The sequence below is a fragment of the Bufo gargarizans genome, chromosome 5 (genome assembly GCF_014858855.1).
Source record: "Bufo gargarizans isolate SCDJY-AF-19 chromosome 5, ASM1485885v1, whole genome shotgun sequence".
Classification (NCBI taxonomy): domain Eukaryota; kingdom Metazoa; phylum Chordata; class Amphibia; order Anura; family Bufonidae; genus Bufo; species Bufo gargarizans.
The window spans coordinates 431863875-431880342 of record NC_058084.1 but is presented as its reverse complement, the minus strand read 5'-3'; the positions used below and the strand labels follow the sequence as shown (position 1 = coordinate 431880342).

At 45.4% G+C, this 16468-nt stretch overlaps 1 protein-coding gene across 4 annotated transcripts in view; it reads left to right on the top strand.

The window, feature by feature from the left end:
- The window catches only part of CUL2 (cullin 2), a 141827-nt gene that overhangs the window by 104105 nt on the left and 21254 nt on the right, over window positions 1-16468 (top strand). For all 4 annotated transcript variants that reach the window (XM_044293253.1, XM_044293252.1, XM_044293251.1 and 1 more), the window contains 5 exons: window positions 508-585; window positions 2160-2226; window positions 3054-3256; window positions 10722-10823; window positions 15952-16068. In XM_044293253.1, coding sequence (XP_044149188.1) covers window positions 508-585; window positions 2160-2226; window positions 3054-3256; window positions 10722-10823; window positions 15952-16068 — 567 coding nt within the window. The remainder of the gene's footprint in view (window positions 1-507; window positions 586-2159; window positions 2227-3053; window positions 3257-10721; window positions 10824-15951; window positions 16069-16468) is intronic.

The window sequence follows — 16468 nt, the reverse complement described above, 5'->3', positions numbered from 1 at the left end:
AGAGGCCTATCAGAAGTTTTGATTCGTGAGGATTTGAGTGCTGGGACTCCCACGATCACTAGAAAGAGGAGCGAGAAGCGGTCACGTATGGTGCACTCTGTCTCCTCTCTGCAGGAGTAGAAAGACTAGGGGCCCATCTTGATTCCATCCTCTGCAGCGATTAATGAGAGCAGGATGAACACTTCTATTGTCTCATTCTAACAATCGGTGGAGGTCTCAGCGCTCAGATCTCCCACCGATCAAAATCTTTTGTTATGTCTCTGACTATTTTTTTTTTGTTTGTTTTTTGTTTATTTGAAAACTCAGTGACCCTTTTAATAATTTTACCTCCTGTAAACCCGGCATTGTTACTGTAATGAGTAACACAAAATTTCTCGTACTACTTTACTACTACTACTGGCTTTATGACTAGAAGAAGCACTTACACATGCATGTGATTTGACTAGTATAATGCAGTGTAAAACTATTTACTTTTAAGTTTATAATCCCTGCCTCTGTATGTTTTAGGCTGGTGCTTGGCCATTGACTCAGGCTCCATCCTCCACATTTGCCATCCCTCAGGAACTGGAAAAAAGTGTTCAGATGGTAAGTGCTGGGTATTGTCCTCTATAAATTATTTGTTTTCGACCAGCATTTTTTTTTTTCCTTTTTTTTTTTTTAAATGGAACCCAAGCCTGCTGTACCTGTGGAAAAAGACATACTAACCTGTTCCCTGCCACTCTGTTCCAGCTCCTTTCACTGGTCTTCTAGTCCCCATCTGGAAACTTTCAGATGGATGGGGTTACATGCCCCGCTGCAGCACATGACGGTATGGCTTTTTCAGTATTTTGCGGTCCGCAAAAAACTGATCCGCAAAAAATACAGATGATGTCTGTGTGGCTGGCCCCTGATAGAACAGTACTATCCCTGTCCGTTAGACGGACAATAATAGGACATGTTCTATCTTTGAACGGAAACGGAAGGCATACGGAGTACCTTCCGTTTTTTTGGCGGACCCGTTGAAATGAATGGTTCCGTATACAGTCCGTTTTTTTTTACCAATTACATATCCTTTGGATAGGATATCAATATCTGATTGGTGGGAATCTGACATCCGGGACCCTCAGTCGATCAGCTGTTTGAGAAGGCAGCGGCGCTCAGAGTATCTCGGCAGCCTTCTCTCAACTTTCTCTAGGCCATAGACGACACGTTCATCATTCACGTGGCCTAGTAGCAGCTCAGCCCCATTCAAATGAATGGGGCTGAGCACGATACCAAGCATAGCCACTGTGCACGAGGGTGCTGTGCTGGGTAAACTGTGAGAAGGCACCAACGCTCACAGGATCGCCGCTGCCTTCTCAAAACAGCTGATTGGCGGGGTGTCTGACCTCCACCGATCAGTAAAAAAAAAAAATAAATCAGAAAACCCTTTTAAGCAGTATGTGACCCAGCAGTGAAATGCCGCTGAGGCCAGTCATTGGCTGCAGTGGGGCACGTCACCCCGTCCATCTGGATGTTTACTGATGTGAGTGTGGTTGTTTTCCACAAGTATAACAGGGTGAAGTTGAAATAAAAGAAAATGAAAAAATAAAATAAACTAGAGCTGAACAGCAACCCCTTTAACAGATCATTTTCCTTTAAGTCTTGGACTATTATCTGTAGTAATACATGCATAGTACTGAAATCACTATTTTGTGTGTTTTCTATTTCTAACTTCTCACTTCCTGTTATAAGAGAACAGCCACATGAGCTAATAGACAGGAGGGGATCCTATTGACTTTCATGGGAGAGTTTATGCTCTGTGCAGAGTCTAGGAGGGAGTAGGTAACTGTGATAAGCTGTCATTGTAATCCTGCCTGTGATGATAATGCGATAACTACTGAAAAAAGTAGAAAACGTCTCAATGTATTAGACCTAGTAGTCAATGTGAAAATTGCAGTGAAATCTGACAGCACCATGTAATAGAGCAGGAGGAGCTGAGCAGACTGATTAAATAGTTTTGTAGGAGAAGATTCAATAAAACCTGTAATTTTATACTTTTATATCTTTTTAGCTTTTGGTGACAGGTCCTCTTTACCGCTATTCTTCTATTTATGGTTGAAATACTTTAGAATTCTCTGTTAGTTATTGACTTTTTCCTTACAGCGCACCTGTGTATTAATCTTCTCTGCTTTTTTCAGTTTGAATTATTTTACAACCAGCACTTCAGTGGCAGAAAGCTGACGTGGTTGCACTATCTGTGTACAGGTAAGATGTGGTGGGAGAATGTAGAAGATAAAATGACTACGGGATAGATTTCTTAATGGATGGTTCATTTGTTTAGCGGGTGGCTGTTTGTTGTTCTGTAGGTCCACCATGTTGGTTCTGTCAGGTACTGCTCCTCTGCCCCAAACTAAGGTCCCTTTCACACGAGCGTGATTTCCGTGCGGGTGCCATGCGTGACGTTAACGCATAGCACCCGCACTAAATCCGGCACCTTTCATTTTAATGGGGCTGTGTACATGAGCGTTTTTTTTCACGCATCACTTCTGCAATGCTTTGAAATCGCAGCATGTTCTATATTCTGCGTTTGTAACGCAGGACAGGCCCCATAGAAGTGAATGGGGCTGTGTGAAAAACGCATTGCATCCGCAAGCAAGTGCGGGTGCGATGCGTTTTTCACTGATGGTTGCTAAGAGACGTTGTTTGTAAACCTTCAGTTTTTTATCACGCGCGTGAAAAACGCATCAAAACGCATTGCACCCGCGCGGAAAAAACTGAACAACTAAACGCAATCGCAGACAAAACTGACTTGTTTTAGTGCCAAAATCGCAGCATTTTCACTGAACGCACCCTGAACGCATCCGGATCAAATCCATCACGCCCGTGTGAAACCAGCCTAATGGATGAAAGCTGCGCAATGAGCGCCTCAGACTATTCTGTATGATGAACTGTAGATGTAAGGCCATCAATAATCCCAGAGAACCCCCATGAACTGCTAAAGGTTTTGCACATGCACAGTATATATAATTATGTAACAGCATAGTCATGTACACAGTTGTCAGGTTTCAATGCACATATATCTTTTTGTACAGGGGAAGTGAAAATGAACTACTTGTCTAAACCGTACGTAGCAATGGTCACCACATACCAAATGGCTGTCCTGCTTGCCTTCAACAACAGTGAATCAGTCACCTATAAGGAACTGCAAGACAGCACTCAGATGAATGAGAAAGAGCTGACCAAGACCATCAAATCTCTACTCGATGTCAAAATGATAAACCACGACTCTGACAAGGTTTGTTCTTAATGTCGTTGCAGGTCAAAGTTGAGTTTAAGTTAAAGGGAAAGTTCACTTTTATCAACCAGAGCCCTTTAGGTTTGGTGCTTGAAATGAACCTGTCGGTAGATTCTTCCTGCCCTATATTTTTTGTTTATTTATATTACGTACTATACAGCGCTACTATATTCCGCAGCGCTTTACAGACATTAGCATCAAGCTGTCCCCAATGGGGCTCACAATCTAAGTTCCCTATCCGTATGTCTTTGGAGTGTGGGAGGAAACCGGAGAACCTGGTGGAAACCCAGGCAAACACGCGGAGAACATCCAAACTCCATGCATATGTTGTCCTTGGTCGGATACAAACCTAGGACCACAGTGCTGCAAAAAATAAATAAATTGAGCCACCTTGCTGCCCACCATGGAATTCTGACAAGTTCCCTCATTAAATTTAACAGTTCCCTTTGAAATATTTTCATATTGGACATATGAGCTCCCCAACTTCCTTATAAACATGAAAGGGTTAGTTGAGAAGAGAAGCCACCTATCACCACTTAACTCCAGTGTAAAAGAAAAAAAAAAGTAAACAAATAAGTTGGGGTCTGTCGTGGCTCCACCTGACAACAGTATTTTCTATTATACCACAGCAGGATCAGTTTCATTTTTCACACAATATGTGCCACCACTTGAAGCCATAAAGCCCAAGGCGGACTGACCATAGACCTACAGGGAAATTTCCTGGTGGGCCGATTCCCAAGGGGCCACCCAGGCCCTCTTCATGGCGGATGGCCAAGTACATAAAGATGTGATGATCTCAGCATTAATTAATGCTCAAAGCATCTGATACTTATGTACCTCGCCGGTTGCCGGAGGTGCCCTTCCTGAACTCAACTGTATCACCGTCTTCAGCATGGTGATAGGACAGTATTATATGCTGCACTACAGTATTGCTGGCCCTGCCTACTTCTGTTGTCCCTGTCGACTTGTCTTACCCTGCCTTCTGTCAATTTGGACTCTCCTACAACATGCGGACACTTTTTATTTTTTTCCAGGGTAATTTTAAAGGCTATGTACACATTTGTACTTATTTTGAGCTAAAAATAATTTTTTCATTTAGTCTTTATTAAAAATATGGAATCCTTTTTTTGTGTACAGAGCTGAGAAGCTGTAGTAGCTGCCTGTGGATTTTCTGTCTCTTCCGTCATCTGAGGAGCAGACGGACTCCTCATCTCTGCTCTCTGGCCTTATAAACTCTTATGTATCAAAGCTCAATCCTTATCTTACTGATAAGAATGTAACATAGTAACAGTTTATAAGGCTATAAGGTAACTGTCCATTCAGTTCAACCTGTTATCCTGCAAGTTGTGGGTTAAATAAGTGTTTGACCTTTTTAGTAGTTTAGAGATAAGGGTTATTAGATGACGGAACAAAGTGAAAGTACCAGTTACACAGATAGAAAAACCGTTAACCCTTTGTGACAGAACAGCTCAATATTTGGTGCTGTGGCCGCATCTCACCTTCTAAGCCCCCTGCCCCATAGACAACTGGAGGAGGACAGGAGATGGTAGCTATTGATGGCCAACACAGGGCTAGCTTTGGGGCAGTATATTGTGCTACACTGTGTTATTTGGTTCTGCTGGGGTGGTATTTTGCACTATGGTATTGTTGACCCTGCCTACTTGTGTTGCCCCGCCTTCTGTAAATTTGGACCTGCCTACAAATTGGGGCCACTTTTTTTATTTTTATTTTTTTTAGGACCACTTTAACCACCTCCGGACCGCCTAACGCACATGTGCGTTCCGGAGGTGGCAGGCTGGCGCACAGTCACGCATCGGCGCGTCATCTCGCGAGACGCGAGATTTCCTGTGAACGCGCGCACACAGGCGCGCGCGCTCACAGGAACGGAAGGTAAGCGAGTGGATCTCCAGCCTGCCAGCGGCGATCGTTCGCTGGCAGGCTGGAGATCCGAATTTTTTAACCCCTAACAGGTATATTAGACGCTGTTTTCATAACAGCGTCTAATATACCTCCTACCTGGTCCTCTGGTGGTCCCTTTTGTTAGGATCGACCACCAGAGGACTCAGGTAGGTCAGTACAGTCGCACCAAACACCACACTACACTACACCCCCCCCCCCCCGTCACTTATTAACCCCTTAGAAACCCCTGATCACCCATGATCACCCCATATAAACTCCCTGATCACCCCCCTGTCATTGATCACCCCCCTGTCAGGCTCCGTTCAGACGTCCGTATGATTTTTACGGATCCACGGATACATGGATCGGATCCGCAAAAAGCATACGGACGTCTGAATGGAGCCTTACAGGGGGGTGATCAATGACAGGCGGGTGATCACCCATATACACTCCCTGATCACCCCTCTGTCATTGATCACTCCCCTGTAAGGCTCCATTCAGACGTCCGCATGATTTTTACGGATCCATGGATACATGGATCGGATCTGCAAAACACATGCGGACGTCTGAATGGAGCCTTACAGGGGGTGATCAATGACAGGCGGGTGATCACCCATATACACTCCCTGATCACCCCCTGTCATTGATAACCCCCCTGTAAGGCTCCATTCAGACGTCCGCATGCGTTCTGTGGATCCGATACATGTATCCATGGATCCGTAAAAAATCATGCGGATGTCTGAATGGAGCCTTACAGGGGGGGTGATCAGTGACAGGGGGGTGATTACCCTGATCACCCCCTGTCATTGATAACCCCCCTGTAAGGCTCCATTCAGACGTCCGCATGCGTTCTGTGGATCCGATACATGTATCCATGGATCCGTAAAAAATCATGCGGATGTCTGAATGGAGCCTTACAGGGGGGGTGATCAGTGACAGGGGGTGATCACCCTGATTACCCTGATCACCCCCTGTCATTGATAACCCCCCTGTAAGGCTCCATTCAGACGTCTGCATGCGTTTTGTGGATCCGATCCATGTATCCATGGATCCGTAAAAAATCATGCGGATGTCTGAATGGAGCCTTACAGGGGGGGTGATCAGTGACAGGGGGATGATTACCCTGATCACCCCTGTCATTGATAACCCCCCTGTAAGGCTCCATTCAGACGTCCGCATGCGTTTTGTGGATCCGATCCATGTATCCATGGATCCGTAAAAAATCATGCGGATGTCTGAATGGAGCCTTACAGGGGGGGTGATCAGTGACAGGGGGGTGATTACCCTGATCACCCCCTGTCATTGATAACCCCCCTGTAAGGCTCCATTCAGACGTCCGCATGCGTTCTGTGGATCCGATACATGTATCCATGGATCCGTAAAAAATCATGCGGATGTCTGAATGGAGCCTTACAGGGGGGGTGATCAGTGACAGGGGGGTGATCACCCTGATTACCCTGATCACCCCCTGTCATTGATAACCCCCCTGTAAGGCTCCATTCAGACGTCCGCATGCGTTCTGTGGATCCGATACATGTATCCATGGATCCGTAAAAAATCATGCGGATGTCTGAATGGAGCCTTACAGGGGGGGTGATCAGTGACAGGGGGGTGATTACCCTGATCACCCCCTGTCATTGATAACCCCCCTGTAAGGCTCCATTCAGACGTCCGCATGCGTTCTGTGGATCCGATACATGTATCCATGGATCCGTAAAAAATCATGCGGATGTCTGAATGGAGCCTTACAGGGGGGGTGATCAATGACAGGGGGGTGATCAGGGAGTCTATATGGGTGATCACCCCCCTGTCATTGATCACCCCCCCGTCATTGATCACCCCCCCCCCCCCCCCCCTGGTAAGGCTCCATTCAGACATTTTTTTTGGCACAAGTTAGCGGAAATTTTTTGTTTGTTTTTGTTTTTTCTTACTAAGTCTCATATTCCACTAACTTGTGTCAAAAAATAAAATCTCCCATGAACTCACCATACCCCTCACGGAATCCAAATGCGTAAACATTTTTAGACATTTATATTCCAGACTTCTTCTCACGCTTTAGGGCCCCTAAAAAGCCAGGGCAGTATAAATACCCCACATGTGACCCCATTTCGGAAAGAAGACACCCCAAGGTATTCCGTGAGGGGCATATTGAGTCCATGAAAGATTGAAATTTTTGTCCTAAGTTAGCGGAAAGTGAGACTTTGTGAGAAAAAAAACAAAAAAAAATCAATATCCGCTAACTTATGCAAAAAATAAAAAATTCTAGGAACTCGCCATGCCCCTCATTGAATACCTTGGGGTGTCTTCTTTCCAAAGTGGGGTCACATGTGGGGTATTTATACTGCCCTGGCTTTTTAGGGGCCCGAAAGTGTGAGAAGAAGTCTGGGATCCAAATGTCTAAAAATGCCCTCCTAAAAGGAATTTGGGCCCCTTTGCGCATCTAGGCTGCAAAAAAGTGTGACACATCTGGTATCGCCGTACTCAGGAGAAGTTGGGGAATGTGTTTTGGGGTGTCATTTTACATATACCCATGCTGGGTGAGAAAAATATCTTGGTCAAATGCCAACTTTGTATAAAAAAATGGGAAAAGTTGTCTTTTGCCAAGATATTTCTCTCACCCAGCATGGGTATATGTAAAATGACACCCCAAAACACATTGCCCAACTTCTCCTGAGTACGGCGATACCACATGTGTGACACTTTTTTGCAGCCAAGGTGGGCAAAGGGGCACATATTCCAAAGTGCACCTTTCGGATTTCGCAGGCCATTTTTTACACATTTTGATTGCAAGGTACTTCTTACACATTTGGGCCCCTAAATTGCCAGGGCAGTATAACTACGCCACAAGTGACCCTATTTTGGAAAGAAGACACCCCAAGGTATTCCGTGAGGGGCACGGCGAGTTCCTAGAATTTTTTATTTTTTGTCACAAGTTAGCAGAAAATGATGATTTTTTCTTTTTTTTTCTTTTTTCCTTGCAAAGTCTCATATTCCACTAACTTGCGACAAAAAATAAAAAATTCTAGGAACTCGCCATGCCCCTCACGGAATACCTTGGGGTGTCTTCTTTCCAAAATGGGGTCACTTGTGGCGTAGTTATACTGCCCTGGCAATTTTAGGGGCCCAAATGTGTGAGAAGTACTTTGCAATCAAAATGTGTAAAAAATGCCCTGCAAAATCCGAAAGGTGCACTTTGGAATATGTGCCCCTTTGCCCACCTTGGCAGCAAAAAAGTGTGACACATCTGGTATCGCCGTACTCAGGAGAAGTTGGGGAATGTGATTTGGGGTGTCATTTTACATATACCCATGCTGGGTGAGAAAAATATCTTGGTCAAATGCCAACTTTGTATAAAAAAATGGGAAAAGTTGTCTTTTGCCAAGATATTTCTCTCACCCAGCATGGGTATATGTAAAATGACACCCCAAAACACATTCCCCAACTTCTCCTGAGTACGGCGATACCACATGTGTGACACTTTTTTGCAGCCAAGGTGGGCAAAGGGGCACACATTCCAAAGTGCACCTTTCAGATTTTGCAGGCCATTTTTTACACATTTTGATTGCAAGGTACTTCTCACACATATGGGCCCCTAAATTGCCAGGGCAGTATAACTACGCCACAAGTGACCCCATTTTGGAAAGAAGACACCCCAAGGTATTCCGTGAGGGGCATGGCGAGTTCCTAGAATTTTTTATTTTTTGTCGCAAGTTAGTGGAATATGAGACTTTGTAAGGAAAAAAGAGAAAAAAAAAAAATCATCATTTTCCGCTAACTTGTGACAAAAAATAAAAAGTTCTATGAACTCACTATGCCCATCAGCGAATACCTTAGGGTGTCTACTTTCCGAAATGGGGTCATTTGTGGGGGTTTTCTACTGTTTGGGTATTGTAGAACCTCAGGAATCATGACAGGTGCTCAGAAAGTCAGAGCTGTATCAAAAAGCGGAAATTCACATTTTTGTACCATAGTTTGTAAATGCTATAACTTTTACCCAAACCATTTTATTTTTGCCCAAACATTTTTTTTTTTATCAAAGACATGTAGAACAATAAATTTGGCGAAAAATGTATATATGGATGTCGTTTTTTTTGCAAAATTTTACAGCTGAAAGTGAAAAATGTCATTTTTTTGCAAAAAAATCGTTACATTTTGATTAATAACAAAAAAAAAGTTAAAATGTCAGCAGCAATAAAATACCACCAAATGAAAGCTCCATTAGTGAGAAGAAAAGGAGGTAAAATTCATTTGGGTGGTAAGTTGCATGACCGAGCGATAAACGGTGAAAGGAGTGTAGTGCCGAAGTGTAAAAAGTGCTCTGGTCATGAAGGGGGTTTCACCTAGCGGGGCTGAAGTGGTTAAGTTCCCAGTCCACCCCTGTATAAAGCTCCTTAGGAAACCTTGACCTCACTTTAATATTAGGTCAGAACTGACGCTTCCAGTGCGTTTCTGACTCAATTCTAGCCAAGACTGATATATCACATGACCCCTTCTCATAGGAAAGACCTGAGATGAATTCAAAATGGTGGCCAAAAAAACATTTCCTCCACCAAATAATGCAGTCTCCCTCCCAATAAATACTCCCACCCACTGGAAGTTCTACAGATTGCACCAGTTAAAAGGGCGTGTCCAGATTTTTGCCTCGCCCTGCATTCATTTATTTTATTACAGCCCACCTTAGGGCTCTTTCACACCTGCGTTATAGTCTTCCGGCATAGAGTTCCGTCGTCGGGGCTCTATGCCGGAAGAATACTGATCAGGATTATCCTAATGCATTCTGAATGGACAGTCCTTCCTTCAGGATGCATCAGGATGTCTTCCGTTCCGGAACGGAACGTTTTTTGGCCGCAGCAAATAGCGCAGCATGCTGCGCTTTTTGCTCCGGCCAAAAATCCGGAACACTTGCCGCAAGGCCGGATCCGGAATGAATGCCCATTGAAAGGCATTGATCCGGATCCGGCCTTAAGCTAAACGTCGTTTCGGCGCATTGCCGGATGCGACGTTTAGCTTTTTCTCAATGGTTACCATGGCTGCCGGGATGCTAAAGTCCTGGCAGCCATGGTAAAGTGTAGCGGGGAGCGGGGGAGCAGCATACTTACCATCCGTGCGGCTCCCGGGGCGCTCCAGAGTGACGTCAGGGCGCCCCACAGCGCATGGATGACGTGATCGCATGGATCACATGATCCATGCGCATGGGGCGCTCTGACGTCACTCTGGAGCGCCCCGGGAGCCGCACGGACTGTAAGTATACTGCTCGCCCGCTCCCCACTACTACTATGGCAACCAGGACTTTAATAGCGTCCTGGGTGCCATAGTAACACTGAAAGCATTTTGAAGACGGATCCGTCTTCAAATGCTTTCAGTCCACTTGCGTTTTTCCGGATCCGGCGTGTAATTCCGGCAAGTGGAGTACACGCCGGATCCGGACAACGCAAGTGTGAAAGAGGCCTTAGCCATGTTGTGGATATTTTTTATGGATCTCTGCAGTTTGACATTTATAAGATAAAACTGCAGCAGAATATGAAGATCCTCTAATTTCATGTGACTATCTTTTATTCCTCTGCAGGAAGACGTAGATGGTGAATCAATATTTTCATTAAATATGAATTTCAGCAGTAAAAGGACGAAATTTAAAATCACTACTCCAATGCAAAAAGACACACCACAGGTAAGTCAGCTGCTGAAAATGGGTTACTAAGGATCCGTTCACACGGCAGTGTAGTTTGTGGATTTTCAAACGCTGTGCTGAAAATCCGCACGTAGGGGGTCATTTATTATCCAGAAATACACCTTTATTAGGCGTATTTCTGACACGGATTGCGTAATGCACACGGAAGGTTATTTGCGCCGCAATCTGCAACTTTTTCCCGGTCACACCAGGTCTAAACAAGCAGGTGTGGCAGGAACGGGCCGTCTCATTCATCATTTTTCTATGCCTGTCTTAGGCGTAGAAAATGGTCTAAATGTAGGACAGCTAGGAATCTGTGCTTGCATTTAGACTGGCGCAAGATGCGCCAAAGTTACGTAGAGGCCGGCGCTTCTACATATCTTTGGCGGATCCACCCCCAGCTATAGGGGTTATTAAGACCGCCGTTTAAAATGCTGGTCTTAATAAATGACCCCCATAATGCGCACTGTGTGCATATATCCTAAGGCTTGGGTCACGCGTTATCTGTGGACTATATCAGGAGGTATTTGTTGCTTTCTGTAGGCCAGAAGAGTGAGATTTTACCATTGGCATTGTGTTTTATTCTATTTTGTTAAGGACACGAGAGCGTAGCCTGCTGCACAGTTCTGTCCTGTCCTCCTCTAAAGTTATAGGTATTCATTTCTACAAAACTACATTTGGTTCCACATGAATGAACCAATAAAACTTCACTTCCTCTTCACCAGTTTAGGTCCAAGGTATTTTAAGCCTTCAGTCGAACAGATTTTTATATGTGTTAGTCTAACAGTTATAACGTTTTTACTTGTTGGGTTAACAGCCTAACCTGTTTGGGGTTGTTTTACATTGTTTTACATTCTTATTAATGTTTCTAATGAATATCTTATAGTGTTACCCTACCATAGACTTTTTTTTTTTTATGTGCGATTACCATCATCTGCTGTATAGCGCCTGTGCTTGGTATCACGCTTAGCTACATTCACTTCTGTGGGGCTGAGCTGCGCCTAGACTATGACCGATGAACGTGTTGTCACTGGCCTAGGAAAAGCAGAGAGAAGACCACAGTGCTACTGCAAGCGCCGCTTCCTTCTCAAACAGCTGATTGGCGGGGGTTCCGAGTATCCAGAGGATAGGGAATCAGTATAAAAATTTGGGAAAATCCCTTTAAGTGAGGCCCCTTTAACATGTGAGAGGGGTTGTGCAGTGTCACATCTTTAGGATACGTCATCAGTATCCAATTGGCTACAAAAAGTCGCAGTGTAGCTGAGGCCAAAGGGTATGAAATAATATTTTTTTTTCTTTATAAAGGGTCAGAATGTCATAAAAAACAATAGAAGTGATGATACTCTCCCTGCCATTCCCATTCTGGTATCTTTCTTCCTGGTCCATCTTGACACACAGGAAATGGACGCTCAGCTAATCATTGGCTGCTCCTGAGCCAGTGGTATTCTTTTCTTTGATTCCGTCCTCCTATGTAAGGCCAGCATAGTGCTCCCTCCACCCCTCCTGAGCAGCCAGCATAGTGCTCCCTCCACCCCTCTGAGCAGCCAGCATAGTGCTCCCTCCACCCCTCCTGAGCAGCCAGCATAGTGCTCCCTCCGCCCCTCTGAGCAGCCAGCATAGTGCTCCCCCCGCCCCTCTGGGCAGCCGGCCTAGTGCTCCCCCCGCCCCTCTGGGCAGCCGGCCTAGTGCTCCCCCCGCCCCTCTGGGCAGCCGGCCTAGTGCTCCCCCCGCCCCTCTGGGCAGCCGGCCTAGTGCTCCCCCCGCCCCTCTGGGCAGCCGGCCTAGTGCTCCCCCCGCCCCTCTGGGCAGCCGGCCTAGTGCTCCCCCCGCCCCTCTGGGCAGCCGGCCTAGTGCTCCCCCCGCCCCTCTGGGCAGCCGGCCTAGTGCTCCCCCCGCCCCTCTGGGCAGCCGGCCTAGTGCTCCCCCCGCCCCTCTGGGCAGCCGGCCTAGTGCTCCCCCCGCCCCTCTGGGCAGCCGGCCTAGTGCTCCCCCGCCCCTCTGGGCAGCCGGCCTAGTGCTCCCCCCGCCCCTCTGGGCAGCCGGCCTAGTGCTCCCCCCGCCCCTCTGGGCAGTGATTGACAGTTGGCTGCTGTATAGCTCCTGTGAGGACAGGATGAGGCAGGGGAACACTCCCTTTATGAGCACACTGGTCTCATGCCACTTATACACAGGGCAGAGGTCCGCTTTATAACAGTTTGTTGTACAGAGTCCAGGCCTTTTACTAAATGCTTTAGTTGCATTCATATTAACCCAGTAGCAGCTTTTGGCTTTAGTGTGACCAGAGGGTAATGGGCAGCCGGCTATTGACCTGCTTTACCTATTAACCCGTCGCTGGACTGGATTCAGTTGGATTGTTTTCAGCTCCGTAAAATAGGATTTTGTAAGTTCTCACGGTATTTAAGTAGAGGCTGAAAGCTCAGCTACTGAATCTGCCTCCAAAAACTGGCATTTTCCACACTGATTTTGGAAGTGATTTGCAAAATGCATGTTTTTTTACACCATTTTTGGCGCCCACTTTAGGGGCAATTTTAGGCGCTAATTTTGCTGCAAGATAGGGCGTGGTACTATTATTTTATTTTTTTCTGCACGCAGAATCCGCTCATATAAATAATAGCATGGATTCTCATTAAAATCAGTGGGAGGCAGATTTTAGGCATTTTTCACACTTAGGGCTCATGCACACGAACGTATTTTCTTTCCCTGTCTGTTCCGTTTTGGTTTTTTTGCGGACCGTATGCGGAACTATTCACTTCAATAGGTCTGGAAAAAAAACTAAAGGTAACTCTGTGTGCATTCGTTTTCTGTATGTACGTATTTCCGTTCCGCAAAAAAAATAGAACATGCCCTATTATTGTCCGCATTACGGTCAAGGATAGTACTGTTCTATGAAGGGCCAGCTGTTCCGTTCCGCAAAATACAGATTGCACATGGATGTCATCCGTATTTTTTGTGGACCGCAAAATGCATACGGTCGTGTGCATGAGCCCTTATTCTGATTTGGAGAATCAGCATGAAAAAAACTGTGTATAAACATAAGCATCCACTTCTGTCGAGTTCATATCAGTTGTCACCCAACTTTCCCAGAGACAGATACAACTAAGAAATTACTTAAAACTTTTGATAGCTTTTTTTATTTTTATTTACATTTTTCCAACCCTATAGAGAAGCCTTTGATAAAACACATAAAAAAAACACTGTACCATGCCACAAAAAATGCACTGTGTGTCGTGCCTTTTTATTGTTCCCTATTGACACTTTCACACTTGCGTTGTTTTCCGGTATTGAGGTTCGGCAGAGGATCTCAACACTGGAAATAGAAAAGTTTCCGTTTAGTCCTTGTGCATTTTGAATGGAAAGAGATCCATTCAGGATACATCAGGCTGTCTTCCGTTCCGGCAGCGTTGCGTTGTGACCGGACACAAAACCTCTGCAAGCTGTGGTTTAGTGTCCGGTAAGAAAAACTGATCTGTCATTGAAAACAATGTAAATCAATGGTGACTGATCCGTTTTTCTAGGAGCCTAAAAATCCGGATCTGTCACCCATTGACTTTCAATGTATTTAGTGACGATCCGTTTTTATTACCGTATACGCAACCGCATCCTAACGAAACGGATTAATCCTGATGTGCAAAATCAAAACAGATCCGTTTAATTCTGAAATTGAGATTCTCTCTGCCGGATCTCCATACCGGAGTTAACAACGCAAGTGTGAAAGTAGCCTAACATCTAGGCACAGCGTTTTTTTAGGCCTCTTTCACACTGGCGTGTGTGCCCAGTTGCGTGTGTGCCCAGCAAAATGCGGGCCGCAATACACAAGCACAGTCCATGGGGCAGCGGATCGCGGACCTATTCACTTGAATGGGTCCGCGATCCGGCCATTCCGCAAAAAGATAGAACATGTCCTATCTTTTTGCGGAACGGAAGTACGGGTCGAAACCCCACGGAAGCACTCCGTAGTTCAAGTGAAGGGGTCCACATCCGTGATGAGGAATGCCCACGGAACGGAACCCGTGTATTGCGGATCCGCAAATGCGGTTCTCAATATGGCAACGGGGCGCACACGCCAGTGTGAAAGAGGCCTTAAGAAAAAAAAAAAAAAAGAAATTACAGGAAAAAAAGAAACCCACAAAGATTGAAGTGACTGATGACTCTTGAAACTTTAGTGACAAAGGTAAAGGCATTGTCTCCTGAATTCAACCCCTGTTCAAAAAATATGGACATTCATAGAGGAGGTCCCCCTCCCAGGACCCCCTTCTGTGAGCCAGACGATAGAGCTTATCCGTACACGCAGTTCCCACCCTACTGGGCTCAAGCTGTCAATGCATGGATGGCTATACAAGGGATAAGACTGACGCACGACAGTCAGCAGTGGCACTGAAAGAGGCTGTCTCTTGATAAGCAGAGACCTCATAATAAGGCTTGATTTGAATCAGTAGGTCCATGACAAGTACTCTCTTTTTTTTCTCACTAGTGATTTAGTAGTCTGTACTTTATACTCAATCTGTCCGTGCTGTAATGGAAATCAACCGTCCACGCCTTGACTTCTTCTTGAAAAGCAGCAAAGCCCAGAGACTAGTGTTGAGCGATCTTGTGTTTTCAAGGTTCGGGTTATCTAAGAATTCCGGTAGGAATTCCGCTACCACGGACCGTGAGTTCTAGCCTGTGGTAGTGGAATCCATAATGGAATTCTTTGATAAACCGAACCTTGTATGCCGAACTTGAAACCACAAGTTCACTCATCCCTACCAGAGACCAATATAAAGCAGGTAACCACCACTAGAACTGACTGTTTAATTCTATAGCTGCCCATAGATGTTTGATTGTTGAAACGAGCTGTCCGTCCCCAGCCCCCATACACGCGTGGCTTGGCTGAGCATGCATGTGTTCTCTATAGAGAGACAGGGGAGTAAGTCGCCAAACGCCTCAGAGGATGGCTTATCTCCCCTGGAAACAAAAGCCTCCTTCTTTCCCGTGAAATTATCTGGAGACCCCCCCCTTCCCCATACCGATTTGATGGTTGTCCTTTCCGGCCCAAATTGTTGGGTTCAGCCGACTTTTATAATGTAGACAGATGCAGAAAGTGCGCTCATACTATGCTAGCTGATTGACATTTTTTGTGTGTCCATAGGAAGTGGAACAGACCCGAAGTGCTGTAGATGAAGACAGAAAAATGTATCTTCAAGCTGCTATAGTGCGCATCATGAAAGCCCGCAAAGTACTGCGGCATAATGCATTGATACAAGAGGTAAGGATTGCGGCTGTGTGCGCAAGATAGACAGAATAAGACACAAATGAAACAAAGAGTCGCTACAGCCCAAAGTACAAACATACAAAATACTTTATTCATAACATTTAATTAATAAAAACCATTAACAATTAGTCTCGCCAAAGAAATTTGCGACGGTTCTGAGATATAATTTAGTGCATATACTGTATACATCATATGGGTGAGTAATATAGCATACTATATTATATTATTCACCCATATGATGTATATAGTATAAGCAGATCACACGGTGTACCCTCACTGGGACCCCCCAGTCCCCCCCACCAGCAATCGGCTGTATTTCTATGGGGCATACTGGCAGTACATGGTCCGTTTCCCAGAAGTGCCACCACAGGGGAACATTTCACAGTGGCAATTC